Consider the following 18,041-nt stretch of genomic DNA (forward strand, 5'->3'; position numbering starts at 1 on the left):
AAGAGGCATTTTATCCTGGAACAAAACCCACTTGGTTTTATTCCCGTCTTTGTTCACACTGTAGTCGTACCAGCTTCCCAAAGGACGCGGCTCTTGCTATATGACCGTCCTTCCCCGCTCGGTAGCTGAAGCTCCAGCGAGGCGGCTGCGTGAGGCGAGCGCGTGAGCGCCGGGGAGGGCGGCAGGGCACCAACGGGCAGGGCCCGGGCAGGAGAGCGACTGCTTGGGCGCCAGGTATGAAAACAGAGGCTTGGCTGCCTTCGGATTCATCGTCAACCAAGGATGTGAAGGAGATTCAGGTCAGCTTGAAGCGTGAAGCTTATCTCATAAAAACACACATTATTCCAGTATGAGAAAGCTTATACTACATTTAAGACCTGTGCTTCACTCATACTTGAGTAGAAGTGGGAGTTTTATGGTTGTGTCTTTTAGATTTTCCCATATGGAGAAGACCAAGATAACAATCTTCTCTGAAGACCAGGGCAGCCTGAGGACAGATCAGAGTGAGGAAACCGTGGTAGCCTTCATGGGGGCTTCTGATCTACCCACACCTGATACGGGCACCCACTGCCACCACACAGCTTGGTTTTGTTTTCTTTCATCTGTGGGTGGCACAACTACAAATACAGATGGGAAACGTGAAATGGCTTTTCTCAGACGCGTGGGGTGCAGAGGATGGTTCCACTATAAACAGCAACTGCTTAACATTGAATATTAAACGTGTCCAGTTTGACAGTCTCTACTAAACACTTCTAAGAAAGAGCTAATGGGCCCGTTCACGCTTTCTTGCCAAGGCAACCTGGGGCCCCTCGTGCAGTCCGCCACTCATACAGCAGCTCCTGGACTCACTGCTGCTTCCTCTGCACTGGGACCCACTTGGTATCGAATAGGTTTCCAAACGTAACAAGAATTTCAAAGCACAACCACACTGCCCACACCAGCACGTCGTACGCACAAAACCCCTCTGTTGATTTACTGCTGAAGAAAGAGTTTCAAACTGCAGCACTACTCAGAAAAAGCCCACTAACTAGGAGGGCCCTCAAGAACAGAAAGTTGTGGCACTCCACAAGAGAAATAATGAGAAATGAAAAGGCATCAGAAGGAAACATCCTTAGTACATGGAAAGGGGAAGCTTTTGTTAGGACTTCCCCATGTTGCATCAGCCAGCTGCCTGCGCCACATGATATGAAAGCGATGCCATCGAGCAGGCAGCAGTGACAAGTCACTCCACTGAAGGTACTTTGTGCAATAAGAAGTTGGTTTGTTATGTCCAACCTAGAAACTTTTATTTCCAAAGTATTGTGCAAATCACTACCACCAGAATATATGAATTGTACCATTTAACCCGCTTGCAGAGAAACAAATGCTGTTTTGACCCTGCTTTGTTTTGTCTGTTAGCTAAATATAAGTATTTCTGAGGCAAAGTATTCATCCCTATCTCAAAACACAGCTCAAATAACCAAGGCCAAAGACTGTGTGCACTTGATTTCCCAACCATAAGTGCTGATGATTGAACACCGCGACCAGGAATTTCTCCAGGGCTGCGTGAACCCTGTAGTCATCAACAAGTTGCGCAATTTCACTGCTGGTTTGTATCAGCACATAAAGGAAATGCATTCCATGCCTTGTACTTTACACAACGTACAAATCCGTTACTTCACTTGCTTAAGGTCCAAATGAAGTGTAAGAAACAGGCCTGGCATTTGCTTGGACTGAAATTTTATGATTGTTCTTGATAGGTATTTTAATAAAAAGATTATCCGCACTTACTAAGACCTGCCTAGTTGGTGTAATTAAAAATGAATTTTAAAAACTTTTTAGCTTGACTTTCTATTCAGTTCAGCTCAGCATTAACCTTTGTTTTCAGAACAGCTTTCATAAAGCTTGTGGCAAACTAGCCTTTTGCTTATGACTTGAATTTGACTGTACATTGGCCATGCATCACTGACAGTAAGGAATGGACTAATCTCCTTATAAGGGAAATTATTTCCTTTAATGAAATATGTAAACTCAAATCTTGTTGAACAGATGAGAGGATCTGGTGTGGTATATCCTATGCTCATAATATTCAGGTCGATCCTTCATTTTTATTATTTCTTTTTAACCCTTGTTCATTTCCAAGTTTATTTTTTTTTCAATTAATACACAAAACACATCCTATGACGGCTCTAAATTCCACACAAATATAAGCAGCTGTTATTAAAGTCATTGCCAAAAATAAGGTAGGGAGAGCAGGATTCTATTTAACAATCTTGCTCTAATATTTGTCTTTCTATGATTAAAAGAAAAAAACAACACAGTTTGCTTTCGGGACTTGCATCTATTTCATAAATATTGCATCACCTGTCATGTCCTATGACATTTGGTATTCCACAACCCAGCTTTCAAGAGCAAGTGTAAGCAGTAGCTGATTGATTTTCCCCATCTCTTATGGGACACTGCGCAGCACACAGTTATACCAGCATTATTGTAAGAGCAGCTTGTTCAGTTTTATTTGCATTTCTCTTTGCAAATTGTTAAAATAGATCAGGAACATTTAAGAAGACCCAGCTCCAGGGAGGTCAAAGGAGAAGTAGGCCAAGGTGGCAGCAGGAGCTGGTGAGCAGTTTGAACACACAAGACAGGCAGCACGGCTCGCTGCAAGAGGGCATAGGGGAGAGTAAATGAGGAAGCTTACCCACCTTGGCAGTAAAAGAAAAAAAAGCATGCAACTAAAGACAAAATATAAGCGGGATGAAATAATAATGCTGAGAAACAGGTACCTAGGAAGGACGTGAAGGCACAAGGGACAGCCCAGCAAAACGCCCGAGGCACGGCAGGCTGCTGCGCTGCCGTCGCTATCAGCAGGCACGAGAGAGCTCAGGACCTCGGGCAGGAGAGCACATAAAAAGCTTGCCCCAGCGAAACTCTTTGAGGAGGAAAAAGAAAAACAAACTAGACGCGGATCATCAATTATAAGGTGTATGCAGGAAGCTTTGGAAAATGGAAATTCCCAGTGTTGCTCAGGAGGGAAAAACTCCCCTCTCCTTCCAGCTCAGGAAACGTCACTGGAAAGTCCCAGCCTGATTAAAAAAGTCCACCAAGTAAACAAATTGCCTACGAAGCGAAAAGAGGAAGAGGAACAAAGTCAAGAGACACTTTCACGTTAAAGGAGTTTATTTTCAGGTCAGACTTTCTTTGAACAACTACAGTTCAAGTTCAAACAAGAAAAAATTCATTAGGAAGAAGCCAGCAAACATCATTCCTGGTATTAGGCAAAAGAAAGAAGGTTCATTTGCAAAAAAAAGAAAACATGTTTAACTTGGGAATTTTTTGGTTTTCAAATGAGTGTAGTTGAACAATCCCAGTACAACACAGATGCCCAGGATTATTAGATCACTACAGAATTAGAAATAACCAGTAAGTTTGTGGGTTTTTTGTCCCCGTTGACTGACATGTACTTTTAGAGGAGAAAGCTCTGCTCCACAACAGGCTTCCGAACAGCCACACTGAGCATGGCTGCTTGTTTTACAAGCAAGTTCAATGCTGGGAATTTTTCCAGCATTATCCATCAGGAAAACAAGGAAAAACCATGGCCGGGCACTTTGAGACAAGAACCACGGCACTGGGCAACATCCTGGAATTCTTCCCTAACTCGCACGGATGAAAGTCGAATTATTTACAGAAGCATTCACCTTTCTTTGAAATAAATTAAGATTCAACAAAGTGGCAGTACAGCCATGTTTACACAAATTCCAGTTTTATTATTCTCAAGCTCAGGTTCTCTCAGCTACCACCAGGATTTAAAGCTGCTGCAGATGGACATCTCAGGGGTGCGATCCCTGGTCGTCAGGAACCATTCCCATTTGAGAAACTGCAGTTCTGTTCACATGCCCTCAGGTGGGGAAGAGAAGGTTGCTTGGCAGTCTTTTTTGGGGGGTGCGTTTGAGGGTTTTTTTTCAAATGTGTTGCTCTTCATGTATATGAATAGCAGAAAGGAAACAAAATCCCAGGGCAGCTGGCAAATGCGATTCTTTATCGTTCTTCCTGGCACCAGATAAGGACGTAATTCTACTCCTATCGCCATAAAGGAGGGTAGGGGACACTAACTTCTGCAGTGGAAGCTCAGGACCCAAATCCATGCATCACCTCTCCACCCGTGCAGCTCCGAGCAGCAGGGGCAGATGATGACAAACGCGCTCCCTCCCCACCAGGCCGGAGCAGCACCCGTCCCGGGCAGCCCAGCTTCGCTCCGGGCGCCCACCCGCCGCAGGACCGCGCCGGGCGACACGCCGGGAATCCCTCTCACTGGAGCGTCCTCGTACACACCCTGCAGGAAAGGGAAACCAAGGCGTGCGTCCTGGAAGAGCTCGGGCAAAGGTGAGGACAGAAGTGGGACAAATATTCACACACACAAAAAAACAAAAAAACACCATACCAGCTGGTCTCTCAGTGATTGCCAGAGTCTTTGCCCTTCTCAAAGCAAGTTTCTGAAGGCGCCTGTGACGGCCGCGCGAGCTGCTCCTTGCCCAAGGGTCCTCCTTGCCAGCACTGACCAGCACACGCTGGTGTGGGCAGCAAGAGGCCCCTGTGCCAGGTAACTCCTACTGCAAGACGTGTCCTCCCGAGCCCCGCTGGTTTCACAGCTCCAGTTAACACAGCTGGCTGCAATAACTGATGCGCTGCCGTGCTGGAAAGTGATTCATTGTGAAGCTTTACAATCCAGCCCTCAGCACAGCGGCACCACAGACAGGTTACCTGAAAGCATTCCAAAGCAGCAGCATCTCTAACGCCAAGCAGAGTGCCCTCGGATTCAGCTAGTTTTAAGAACCAGACTGCAGCTCCACACCATGCTTCGATTTGCACGCGCCCAAAGCTGACTCTGCAAGGTGGCCCATGGGAATAAGCAGGACCATAAATCTGGAAATTCCAGCCAAAAGAGTTACTTATTTCAGTATCTGCCTGCTGGCAAGACACACAAATAGCTGAGAATAAATAAATAAATAAAATTAGAAGGTTGACATACTTGCACATTGAACATCCAGTGAAATTAAGCAGCATTGGGGGGGAAAAAAAAGCCATAAAGCTGTAATGCCAGTGATACTTATTCATGCTTCGGGTAACTTTAAACAAAAAAAAAAGAAGAAAAAGAAAGAAAAAAAATAAGGTTTTCTTTTGTAAAGCTACTTCAAATAGAGTAGCTCGGAAAACAGCTAAGCGTCAGGAAATACAAAACACACACAAAGAGAAGGGAGGAAAAAACCCTGAATCAAGCAAACCCAACCGCACCCTCATCAAAAGGAGGACTTTTTTAGCCAAATCAAATACCTGACGTGAATTAAAAAAAAAAAACACCATCAACAATCACACACAATTCTTAATGGAGTTAGTGATGGTTCTCATAAGAGGAAGGCCATTTCTGGAACACAGCTGAAGCTGGCACTGCTTCGAGTTCTGCACCTCACTTGATTTTGCTATTCCTCCTCTTTCACCCTGTCAGTCTTGTTACGAGGGAAGTTCATTTGGCAGCAGATGAGAAAAGCGAGAGCAAAGGCACAGCTGAGTGATTATGCCAGGAAGAAAACACATGCAAACACATTCGGAGCTCTTGCAAATGCAAACATGGCTTGACTCTGCCCATTGATAGATTAAGCAAAAACGGGCTCAGAGAACCTGAAAGCTTCGGGCTGAACATCTGATAAATGAAAAGTGCTAAGAATTAGCAGAGAATAAGCACAGGAAACCTGGCCTAGGACAAAGGGCAGAATCATAGAATCATAGAATGCTGAAGGTTGGAAGGGACCTCTAGAGATCATCTAGTCCAACCCCCCTGCACACGCAGGGTCACCTAGAGCACGTGGCACAGGACTGCGTCCAAACGGGTTTTGGAGATCTCCAGAGGAGACTCCACAGGAGACTACTCTTGAGCACCTTCTTGTCCTCCACATGTTTGGAGACAACAGCCAGTATGAGCCGTTCTATCACTTTTCCAGGGACGGAGGTGAGGCTGACTGGCCTGTAGTTGCCTGGGTCCTCCTTCTTGCCTTTTTTGAAGACTGGCGTGACATTGGCCTTCTTCCAGTCCTCCAGCACCTCCCCCGTTCCCCAGGATCTTTCAAGGATGATGGAGAGCGGCTTAGCTATGACATCTGCCAGCTCCCGCAGCACTCTGGGGTGCATCCCATCAGGGCCATGGATTTGTGGGTATCCAGTTTCCTTAGGTGCTCTCTGACCCACAAGGGCAATTACTGGCTGCAGCGGGGACGAGCTGAGCTGCAGGCAGCTCCCAGGCCGTTCCAGCGCAGCCCCGAGCTGCAGCGGCTCCGTCCCTGCGCCCCGGGAGCGGATCCAGAGCGGGAGGCCGCAGAGTGGAGCAGCTCCGCGACAACAAACCACCATGGACCGGGCTGGCACCGCGGGGTTCCCGTCACTGCCTGTCCCCAGGGCCGCACATGGATGAGGGGGCGCCTGGGAACCTCTGCACCCAGCTTTGCTCCCTCTGCCCTCAAACACGCGGGAGCCTCCGGATCGACAACGTTAGAAAAGGAAACACAGAAACCCACGGGGCACAATTGCTGCTTCCCTCCTGCCCGAGCATCACCCGCCCTTCCCTTTCCGTCACACGGGTCACGCCACGGCCAGGAACAACTGCCTGAGGATCTGACACTGCTGAAACTGCCACCGCCATCGCACCAGTGGGTCTCTTTGCAGAGGCAGAGTTTAAGTTATCCTCCAAATTATTTTCCCAAAATAAGAAAAGCCACAGTTAAGAAGTGAAACACTTCCCCAACAACCGATCACTATTTAAAACATAAATGTCATGTTTTTACTATATAGACTTGATAATTTAGCAGGGAATAAGCACTGCCTGACTGCAAATGAAACACTGTTGGGAACCATTTGTGTACTAAAACATGCGTGCTTTAGGGATTAACCTTGGGCTGGATGAATAAAGTGGAGTTGTACTTATCTGGCTATACAAATTAGCTTGCAGGTCTTCTATGTACATTGCAGTAATACTTCATGTTAAACCACGTTAAGCTTCAGTTTCAACTCCTTTCACGTCCTGAAGGAAAACGCACTTGGTGAAGCTGCTGCATCTCCACGCCAGGCAGCACCATTTCCACCTTCCCCAGGAACGAGACCCCACATGATCCTGCCGAGACTACGGCCGTTGCTCTGGCGGCCTGAATCCTTTGGGCAGCAGTGACCTGTAGGCCCCGCGCAGGGGCTCCCGGGTCTCCCTTCTCCTTTCAGCTGCTGCCAGCCGTGGAGGGAAGGGGAGCAGAGCAGAGCCCACGCGGGCTCAGGCTGGGAAGCCAAAGGCAGCCTCTCGCTGAGGGCCGCACCGGGCCCCAGGCGGCTGCTGCACAGACGGGGGCAGCAGCAGAGCCTCTCGCCTCGTTGAGGTCCCTGTCACAGCGCAGAGCGGTGCCCACCGGCCCTCGCTGCTATCGCAGAACGCGGCTGCCAGGGGGACAGTTGCCCCCATCATAACCCAAAGTTACATTCTCTATTTCCTTGTTTCTGGATGCCTTTGTCCCAAGGGTTTTAGGAGCCAGGTGCCCCCAAAAGCACCACTACAGACACGTGAGATCACACTGCTCGATTCTCTGCTGAAATCTTGATGCAAGGGTCTGTCTGCTTATCACCTAACTGGACTGCTCGGCGGCACCTCACAGGAGATGAGCTGCGTGGGAACCCCAGCTAGAAGAGAACGCAGCAAAATTACTGATACAGCAACGTAACACCTGCACACGGCAATGCATGTACACAAGCTTCACGTTACACAAGCAAATTCTCACAAAATACCCATTCCGCAACAGTTGCGCATCTTTTTAATGCCATCGTGGTCTCCCATTCCTCAAAATAGGTAAATAGGTACTAAATAGGTACTTTGCAAATTGAAAAAAAAATCACAGAATCATTGCATAGTGATGCCAAAGAAAGTCCTACACCGTGAAAACTGCAAACAAAAAATATTTTATCTGGAATTTGTTTTTAGAGCTTGGCTTGTAGATTTATCTATGTCTCCACTATGTTCCACTGATTTTACATTTTTTCTTTTTCAGAAAGCAGGGATCATTGCTACATGCATTAAGTTTTCTCTTACCTACCCTCTCTTACATCAGTGACTTGCAGGAGACAACAGAATTTTATCCCGCTCTTGTTTGTGGAAATAAGGATTATTCTAAATAGGCACCGAGTCAACTAGAAATTAACATGAAGCCTGGAAACATCAAGCAAGTGTGAAAAACAACTTCTGTTTTGGTAGAAGAAAACATGGAGAGCTGCTTTCAGTTAAGGACTCCCATTGGATGCTGTTTTCCTAGGTCTCAATAAATAGAAATTGTAAAGCATGTGGAATCAATATTCTTTAATGGAACTCAAGCCAAAAGCACCATGGGCAAAGTACCGAGTGATTCAAACTGGGAACCTTTTCCTTCAAAGTTGGGGAAAGTTCCACTTACTCCAGATAGCAGCAGCGAGCTGCCCACACACGGAGGCAGGTGACACATGGGGGAACAAACAACCAGGAGAGATGCAGACACGGAAGCCTCAAGACACCGGGCGCGAAGAAGGGGACGGGGCCTATTTCAGAGGGCGGCAGCAGCACGAGGCCCGATGGCTGCCACGTTGAGCAACGCTTTCAGGACAGGAGAGATGCGGCAGCCGCTTCCCAGAGCGGCATGTGTAGGAGCGACGCAGGAGCGGGTCGCGCATGCCGGGATGGAACCGCCGCATCTCGAGCACAGGGATCCCAACACCGGCCACAGTCCAGAGAGGCGGCGGCAGCAGCAGCTCCTCTCTCTGAAGGGCGCACAGGGAAGCACAAGGGGCAGCCCCAACGTCCCTTGAGCAGCTCCGCGGGGTCCGCGTTTCGGTGCCGCGCTGCCCATCCCCACGGCCCGGCAGGGTGGCTGGGGGCCCAGTGGCTACTTGCAGAGGCCCTCGAGGCACTCGAGGGTGCCCTTCATGTCACGGATGCGGCGAGCCAGGGCGGGCACGGGCTGCATGGCGCGGTCAAGCTCCTCGCAGCGCGCCACGAGCGCGTACATGGCGCGGATACCCAGGTCGGCCGCCTCGCCCAGGCTCTCCACGCCGTCGCGGTACGTCTGGATGCAGCCCACGCTGAGCGCCGTGAGGGCCTGCAGGCCGCAGTGCACGTTGCGCAGCAGCTCGTCCACCTGCGCCGCCACCTGCCCCGCCAGCGCCACCACGTCGTGCAGCGCGCCCGGGTCGATGGCGGGGATGGGCCCGGCCGCCGCCGCCGCCGGGGCCGCCTCGCCGCGCGGGGCGCCGCTCAGCCGGATGCGCCGCTCCAGGTTGTTGGCCACGAACTGCGTGAGGCGGCCCTCGCGCAGCACCGTGCCCTCCAGCTCCAGCGCGCTGGCCAGCGTGGCCCGCCGCCCCTCCGCCGCCGCCGGCTGCTGTTGCTGCGGCGGCGCCGCGCCGCCCGCCAGGCTCAGCGCCTCCAGGCCGCGCGCGTCGCGCTCCGCCGCGCCCGGGCCCGCGCTCACCACTGCAGGCCGCGTCGCCGCCATCACCGCCCCCACTGCTGCGAGGCGGCGCGCGCCGTGTTTACGTCGCCGCCCATTGGCTGCGCGGCGCCGCGGGGGCGTGGCCGCGCCGGCCGGCGCGCCGCCCCATTGGCCGACCGCTCGCTCCGCTCCCCGCCCCCGCGGCGCTTCGCGCTGTGGGCCCGTGACTTGGAGAGCGGGGCGTGGCGCGCCCGTTGCGCCGGCGCCCATTGGACGGCGCGCGGAAGCGGGCGTGGCCCTTAGTGTTTGTGTCGCTTCCGATTGGCCCCAGCCCGGCCGCCGCGGGGGCCGCCAGGCTGCGATTGGCGGCGCGCGGCCGAGGGGCGTGGCCGCGGCGCCTTCCCGCGACGACGATTGGCGCGCGGGCGGAAGGGGGCGGGCCCGCGCCGTGCAACAACACCGGGGCGGCGGGGCGCGCGCCTCTCACTCCCCCGCCATGTTCTCCTAGCAGCGGACCCCCGCACACCTCCCTTCTGCCCGCACAGCCCCGGGCCGCCCTCCTCGGCCTCACAGCGCCCGTCCCGCCGCCGCCTCGCGCTGGGTCCGCACGGCCCGCCATGGTCACCGGCGCGGCGCCGCCGCCCTTCCTGGCCCGCGTGTCGGCAGGCCCTGAGGAGCCGCGGCGGCTGCCGCCGGGTCTCCTGCAGCGCCTCCGCCGCGCCGAGCACGACTGCGAGAACCAGCCCGGCTGCTGCGTGGCGGGCGCGGGCGGCGGCGCGCGGCCCGCGCTGCGCCGTCTGCGCCGCAGGAGGGGCAAGGTGCGGCCCGGTGCCGCGGCGCTCCTGCCCAGCCGCTACCAGCAGTACCAGCAGCACCGCGCCGGGCTCGCCCGCAGGGCCCCGCACGGCCCCGGCGCCACGACCGGCCCCCCGGAGGAGCCGCCCGCGCCGCCCCGAGCAGCGCCCACGAAGCCCCTCAGGAAGGAGGTAACGCGGCGCCGCTCCCGGGCCGTCCGGTCCCGCGGGTGGGGGGAGAGGGGGATTATCGGGGCGGCCCCGCTCCGGGCGCCCCGGGCGGGGGGGGGAGGTGGAGCAGAGTTTCCGTTACGCTCCCGGGGCGGGAGGGGGAGCGGAGCGGCGCGCGGCGATTGGCTGCGGCGCTCGGCCAATGGGCGCCGGCGCTGCGCCCAGCAACAGCCGCATTTAGCCGCTTGGCGGGGCGGCCCCCGCCCCCTGCGCGCGCGGGCGGGACGTGCGCGCCGCGCAGCGCCCCATGGCGGCGGCCGCCGCGGGACCCCCGGCGCGGCGGCGCGGCCAGGCCCCCCGTGGGGGGCGAAGCGGCGCTGCTGTGCGCGGCCTCGCGGCGCCCCAGAGCCGTGTCCCCTCCCCTGGGCCGTCCCGTGCCGCAGGCCCCGCCCGGGCGGAGGGGTCGCGCCCTGACGTGAGCTCTTTGTCTGCGCAGTTCCTAAAGAGTAAAATGGGGAAGGGCGAGAAGGCGGCCGCCCCGCACTGCCAGCCCGTTCACGGCATACATCTGTGTGAACAGCCAAAGAGCAACAGGCCGAAGAGCAAGTGCAGCGCGCCCCTGGCAAAGATCGCCACCGCAAAAAAGATTGAGAACTTTTGGCAAGAGCCCGTATCGCCCGAAACAATTCAGAAGCAGGAGAAAAAGCCACTTAAAAACACAGAGAACTTCCGAAATACAAAGTCCAAGAAACCCCTCGCCATAACCGAAGCAAGCCAAAAAGAAAATTACGCTGGGGCAAAATTCAGTGACCCACCATCTCCTAGTGTCCTTCCAAAGCCTCCTAGCCACTGGGTGGGCGGCACTGCTGAACCCTCTGACCAAAACAGGGAGTTGATGGCTGTCCATTTGAAAACTCTCCTCAAAGTTCAAGCATAGTTTCCAAAATGTCTGGAAAGTTGAAAAAAAAATCCATCCAGGAAACTTTATCATGCCTTGTTGCAACGTGAATTGCAAGAGACTGTCAAGTCTTACACGTACAAAAACCCCTTGTATTATATTTTTTATGGTTGTGTAAATAGTGTACATCATGTATTATGTGTATATTCTTGTTCATACTTTGAGAGGTACATTTTAGTTTTGTTATGAAAGGATGTATTTTGCGCTGCCTGAATGGTAGATGTCCTGTATATAAAATATGGACAATTTTAAGTGTGTGCTTGACACATGAAGACTTGACTTGATTTGCACAAGGTAATGAAAATTTGGAGAGTACAGCTTTCTGATGTTGAGGTTCCAGATCAAATGTGAATGGTTTATTCATGCACTACTGACAATATTCTGTGTCCCAGTCAAGTATAAACATGGAATTTCATCCAAATGGGAATTTTTGCTCTCTGCTCTGTAAGCAGTGTCTGGAATTTCTGGTCATCTGTTTGTTGTTAAATTAACAGGAATTTGTCTAAAATTCCAGCCCATCAGTTTGAGCATTGCTGATTTCTTAGAAGAGCAGAGCTTTTTGCCGGAAAATATAATTGGTTATGAAAAATTAAATAAAACAATTTGGCCTCCCCTTAAACATGTCTGTATGGTTTTTGTTCTTATTGTAGTGTGTTAACTCAAATGTTTGAACACAAATTCTTTGATAGCCTTTGTTAGGGTGTAGCTAAGATCCCTAAAGGCTAAGGGAAGGACATAAATCTTTATCTGGAGAGTTAAGAGGTTTGAGAGCTCATTAATAACCCCATAGAATTGCTACAGTGTGTTTCCTTTGAGATGCGTTGTTTGAGAACACATACTCCTTTGTTTCTTGAAAATGCAGATACTAAGGAAGTTTATAAGTTAAGCATTGAGATTTCTGTTACAGTGTTAGTTAAGACTTTTCATATAAAGTCATCGCTAAGTTAGCTGATATTGAAGCACAGCAATAGGGAAAGCTGATGTTTTTCACCAAATTGGTTTCCTGCTGAAAGCTTCCTTGGAAATCGTATTCCTCTGGTCTAAAACTCTCACAGAATTGGACTGTAGATGAATTTTCAAGGGAAGATGTTATGGATTTGGGATTGCTTTAATCTCATATTTCAAAAAGATGTGTAAAGCAAAAAAGTCTTACATTATCCGATTCAGAGTGTGTTCTGTGGGCACTGTTACATGAGGAAGGCTACTGAGGAAGAGAGCTGCTGCTAGAGTCCTAGCAGAGGTGGTTTCCCGGCATGAATGATGTTTTCAAAGAGTGCTGAATGGGGATTGAATGGGCACTTCTGTCTCCATTCATTCCACGTGCATTGCTATTCTGGTGAATACCCTTATTTGTTCCACTTCTGAGAACTCATAGTTAAAATAGCCCTGAAGCGAGGTTGTTTGAAACCTAATGGAGGACAGGGAGGATTTCTTTACTTTTATTGTTAAAGTGAGCTATACTGTGGTTTAAAATTTTTATTTTAATTTAACTAGGCTGTTTATCTATGTTCCAAACTAAAAGTTCATTCAGAATGTTAGGTCCATTCTGACCTGTACACTTACAAGTTTTCCTGTCTTGTACCTGTTAGTAACCCTACATGCCTGAGGGAAATGTATGGCTTCAGTAGCTCAGTTTGCTGCATAATTGAAACGATCAATGGGATCTGGCATGTCCCGGGTTGGCGTCTGCAAGAATCTTCTCACTTTTTTTCTTTCTTCATTAGTAACAGAGGTGAGAAGGCAAAGAGCAAAATCCAACAGAACCTCTCTGAGAACCCCTCTGCCATCATAGGCTCCAGCTTTAACGCGTTTGGCATGAGCTGCATTGATCTATGGGGGGTTCTGTTTGGTTTTGATCTCTGGTCAAAATGACATAAGCACAAAGGAAAATGCCTTCCAGAATTCTCCACAGCTTTAGTCAGGGGTTGGTTTTGTCAGCTGAACTTGCGATCTCGTTGGATCTCGATAACCAGCTTGACAGGACCTATTTCCCATAAGCTCTATTGGTTGGCACTAATTAAAGGACGGTAACATTTTTATTCCTGCTCATTACCTTTGTTGCCATCAGGCTGCCTTTCCTGCCTTCCCCTTGGGACTGACATCGTAGTGCGTTGTCTTGAATGCTAACTCTGATCCCACATAATGGATCCTGTGTTTTCACTCTGTTCTGCTGGCACGTCCCGGGAGGTTACAAGATTTTGTTTGATATTAGCATTGCTAGTTCTCAGCTTCTTGGCCAAGTCTTATAAAACTCTTGGATGACAGTTCTGGAGTCTTGAAAATGTCATCATTATTGGCGCCCTGATGCGGATCTGGCACAGCGCAGTGGCGCTTCATGTTTAGATGTTGTCCGTAAGATCTTCGCACTGAATCCCTTCCCGGGAAACGGCCTGGGCTACAAAACAAGGCCTGCAGGCAGTACAGACTTAGCAAGAAGAACACCACACAAACCAGGGCATGGTGGATTCTTAGGACCACGTTCTTTCCTTAGTTTCTCGTTTTCCCATTATCTCCTGTTTTTACATAATTTGTTTTTTGCAGTGACTTCGAGTTTCAGGGTTGAGTTTCCTTGACTTTACCTTGACGTCCTTGACTTTACCAGATTTCTCCTCACAGTTTCCTGAAAGCTGAGACAACACTGTTATACAAAGATACTATTAACGATTGTAGAGTCAGTGTTTCTGAATGGAAAACAATAGTTTCATATTTGTAATAATATAGCCTTTTTTTTTTGATGTAAATAGATTTCAGGGAAGAATATGAACAACCTTAAGAGATGTGAGGAGCTGGGCATGCATCAGCTATGCAAGTGCTAACAAAATATTATTAGATGTTCTGAGTCCAGAGGAGCAACACTGAACATGCTGCATTTTGGTTTAGCCAGATTTTTTTTTTTTTTTGTCCATTCAAAATCATTTTCTCCTTAAGTGCAATGCTGTGCTGCAAGTCAGCTGGGGATCAGCTGTGCACACTGACTGCCAGCCAGCATCTAAACAACTAAGTGCTGCGTGGTGACGGTGCTGAAGAGTGGCTTTCGTGCAAGGCCAGCGTTCATCTGCTCTTGGATTTTTGTGCTGGGCTAGTTTTCAGGGCAGCTGACACAGCTTCATTCATAGTTAATGCTTGACTTCGTGTTCTGCTGAAGCTAAAATGCTTCTCTCCTAAGGCAACAGGAGGAAGGAAATCCCATGTGCACTTGAACTCTGCTACAGCACTGTGTCTTGGGAGATGCTGTTAAATTCCTAAGTAGTACACACAGTGTTGTAATCTTATCCATAAATTGATTATTTCAGCCGCTTGATACTTCATCTACACACTGTCATTTTAAGCAGTTCCTGTTATTATTTGGGGCTGAAAGTTTTGAAGTTGTTGCATCATAAAGTATTTGATACCTGCCCCACTTTATTTATTTTTTCTCCGTTACTGAGTTATGAAGCCTAGATTGTACATTGTTTTGGCTGTAATTTTGGGAATATGTTTGACATTAATTTTGCATATAAGTTCTATTGACTTCTCATGTAGTCAGATAAGTCCTTTCCTCCCACAACCTACAGGACTCTGAATTTGATTTCAACTTCTAACATATGCCTAAGAGGATTTTATGAATAGTCTGGTCCTTGTCCTTAGGAGGCTAGGGGTAGGCAAGTAAGAAAAGATAAAGATTGTGAACTGTTAATATTGAGTATGAAAAAATCATGCTATCTTGTTGAACAGGAATCACTGTATTAATATCTCCAGTGTGAGGAAATATTTGGTTGCTTATTCCATAGGAGAGCTTAAGGGCACACTTACAAGGAGGAATGCATTATCACATGCAAGGACCTTGCTATACTGGAGGCAAGCAGCAGAATGTTACCAGCAGCAAAGGGGCTGCAAGCCGCCTCTTTCGCATTTAGAGTTCAGAAGAATGTTACCTGAGCTAGGTATCCAGTAAATCCAGTTGATCTAAAAAAAAAAAGCCCTCAGGAATGAATTTTCATGGTGAAAGGAGCCTAATTGTTCTTGAGCTGATACTAAGCCATGGCTGTAAGAGAAGAGCTGAAGAGAGAGAAAAGAGAAGCAACATCACTGCAAGTTGTGCATATTAGATTGTATGTGGCAGATGCATTCATTTATTTTGAGTTTAGAAATGTGTGTCTTAAATTGAGAATTACACTTGTTGTGTGTACTCGTGCTATAGGTTACCACTGGGGAGCAAACTGCTGTGGCTTCCGTGTTATAAAAGAAGTGTCCCAAGAGTAGAGACACTTCTGAAAGCAGTTATGTAGTTCAGTGTAGGTTATATGGGTTTCAAGTAGTAGAGTAGTATCTTTACCATTTTGCTGTTCTTCTAAAGATACTGAAGCATTCAGTTTTTAGAAGATGCTGTTTTTATGAGATGTCATTTGCTCCTTTAATGAAGGATATGCTTTCAACAGGTGGGTATATGAAGATTAGTTTACAAATGTTCTTATAGAGGGTCAGATAACTGGCCACCAAAATATAATTTATTTATGCTTTTATGCCTTGATAAAACATCTAGAGCTGCATTCAATGCTTAAGTATAGCAAATAGAGTTAGGTCCTCTCTTTCCATTCTCTTAATGCTTGAATCTCAGATTCTTTAGTGCCTGGTGACATAAAGAATATGTGCTCTCTTACCTAAAACAGTATATAGCTTGATATATATATATAGCATGAGGCTTGTGTGGGTGGCATTTTTAGCATATCATCAGTTTATACATAAATTAAGCATATCATATTTGGAATATCAGATCAGTCATTTTAGCAGTTTATTCAGTAGTAGACTGACAGGTCTTGTCAACAGTAGGCATGCTGTGTATGTAAGCACCAAAGAAAGTGCTAAAACTTCTTTGTATTTTCTACTAGATGTGATAAGCAGGTACAAAACACTCTGAAAAGGAAGGTCAGCTAATCAGAGATGAGAAAGAAGCAGCATAGATGTCTTCATTGAATTATATGGGAAAGATCCTTTTGCAAAAATTGTTTTCAGAAGTGTGTGATGATAGTGCAAATTTGGGGTATTTGAATTCATAGACGAAATGCAATTTCCCACCAGTTCTTGGATAGGATCTCCTAGAGAAAGACAATATGAGCTGGCAAGTTCTGCAGCTGATTTTTTCTCTGTCTGATCAGAACATACCATTCGTGACCAGAAATTGCATCTTCTGACATGATTCTTAATGGCCTGGCTTTAGAGACCACAAAATGCTGCGTAAGTACTAATTGCTTTGAGGCTTTCTTGGTCTTGCAGATTAATTTCAGAGATGATGAGCTGCTGACATGAAGACGATGGCTTGACAGAGTGATCTCATGCGCTGTCCCCTAAGGGGAGGGCCCTGCCTGGAAGAGCCGAGCGCGTTCCCGTTACGTTGGCCAGCGAAGCAAGGGCTCAGCTCTTCAGTGTGGTGTCCCTGAACTCGGCAGCGGAGCGAAGCACGGCACACAACAACATAGCTCCACGTACAACTTGTAACCACCTTTGGTGAGGATTTAAGGGAAAGGGCAAGCGAGTGTTGATTTTTTGGTTCCTGTTTTCTTTTCAATTGCCTAATATTTTTAACAGGAAGAGATGTGTCGGGTAGATTATTTAGACTGCTGAGCTGTCATTAAGTTGACACTTGCTGTATGTTTGTGCACGATAGCAGACTTCTTGTTTCACAGATGGAGAAAACAGGCATGAAGGTGTAAACTAGCTTGTTTAAGGTGACTCAACAGGCCATTCACAAACCTGAGAGTAACTACAGTTTCTAGAGCTCCAGTCAAGTTTCATATTCGCTAGGCTACAGGATTGCTGTGTGATTTGAAAATCCTCCTCATCCCACTGTGCAAATGTCAAATGGAATGGAAATAATGTCCTGCTTTGAAAGCCTTCCTACAGGAATTGTGAGTGAGCCAGCCTCTCTCTGCCATCAGCCTCTTCTTCTCAAGACCTTGGGCCTTCCCATCACCTTCCCTATCTATTTTCTTTTACTCTTCACTGCAGCTGCAAGTTTCTCTTTTCTTGTATTTCATAGTTCTTGGATTCCCTTGCTTCCCTGTAGGTGTTTACACGTCATTTATTTCCTCTAAAAAGTCAATCTGAGAGTGTGCTGCATTCATCTGCGGTATTGAGAGTATTTTTTCCTGAAGAATGTATGTATTTTTTGTAAAGGATAGTTTTGGTTTTTTAAGATGCAATATTTCTCTCTGGATATTTCCCATAAACACAGTTCAAATTGCCCTGGCAAGCACGAAAGTGCAGCTCAGTAACCCCAGCATGCCCTACTTGATAGGAAACCGTGCTGACTAGCCAATCCACACAGACGTGCTCTGCCAAGCCCGGCTTACCAAATCAAACACGCATGTTACAAGGTTTGTTTTCGCAGAGATCGGGCGGTCCGAGAGGCCTGACCCAGTCTGCGCTATCTCAACGGAATGAGGTCAGTCGGGGAAGATAAGCGCAGTCTGCAAATACTAGATCTGAGGCATGTGAATTGTGCTTTTCCTCTGGTTTGCCTGGCCACGTCTTCTGCTCAGGAGTCTGTCATACGTAGTGTGTGCTTGCTCTGTATGTCCAGAATTCCTCTTCTCGGTCCCCCGCACGTAGGATGGTGCCATTTCATGTGTCCGGTAATGGCTCTGTGGTTAACCACGTGCTTCTGATCCGTTTGTGTCT

The 18,041-nt window shown here is 48.8% G+C and overlaps 2 protein-coding genes across 2 annotated transcripts; one reads left to right on the forward strand and one right to left on the reverse strand.

Moving 5' to 3' along the window:
- Nucleotides 1–8,855: 8,855 nt before the first annotated feature.
- On the reverse strand, nt 8,856–9,993 carry BORCS6 (BLOC-1 related complex subunit 6; the record flags this gene model as incomplete). Its single annotated transcript, XM_088519780.1, is given in 4 exon segments — nt 8,856–9,538; nt 9,601–9,706; nt 9,708–9,923; nt 9,925–9,993. Coding segments are annotated over 4 exon segments (1,014 nt in total), but the record flags the coding sequence as incomplete, so codon positions are not given.
- A 61-nt stretch (nt 9,994–10,054) lies between these two features.
- Nucleotides 10,055–11,926, forward strand: PNRC1 (proline rich nuclear receptor coactivator 1). Its single transcript, XM_088519764.1, has 2 exons — nt 10,055–10,447; nt 10,923–11,926. Exons 1-2 carry the CDS (start codon nt 10,079–10,081, stop codon nt 11,361–11,363), a joined length of 810 nt encoding a protein of 269 aa, XP_088375890.1. The 5' UTR covers nt 10,055–10,078; the 3' UTR covers nt 11,364–11,926.
- Nucleotides 11,927–18,041: the final 6,115 nt, after the last annotated feature.

Source organism: Tinamus guttatus, unplaced genomic scaffold, assembly GCF_059628265.1.
Source record: "Tinamus guttatus ecotype Peru unplaced genomic scaffold, ASM5962826v1 Tinamus_guttatus_pri_ptg000070l, whole genome shotgun sequence".
Taxonomy (NCBI): Eukaryota; Metazoa; Chordata; class Aves; order Tinamiformes; family Tinamidae; genus Tinamus; species Tinamus guttatus.

Bases quoted from the DNA above. Each gene is read 5' to 3' on its own strand.
- PNRC1 (XM_088519764.1), top strand. From the start codon at position 10,079: ATGGTCACCGGCGCGGCGCCGCCGCCCTTCCTGGCCCGCGTGTCGGCA. The intron at 10,448-10,922 runs GTAACGCGGCGC...TTGTCTGCGCAG, and splicing joins CGAAGCCCCTCAGGAAGGAG to TTCCTAAAGAGTAAAATGGG.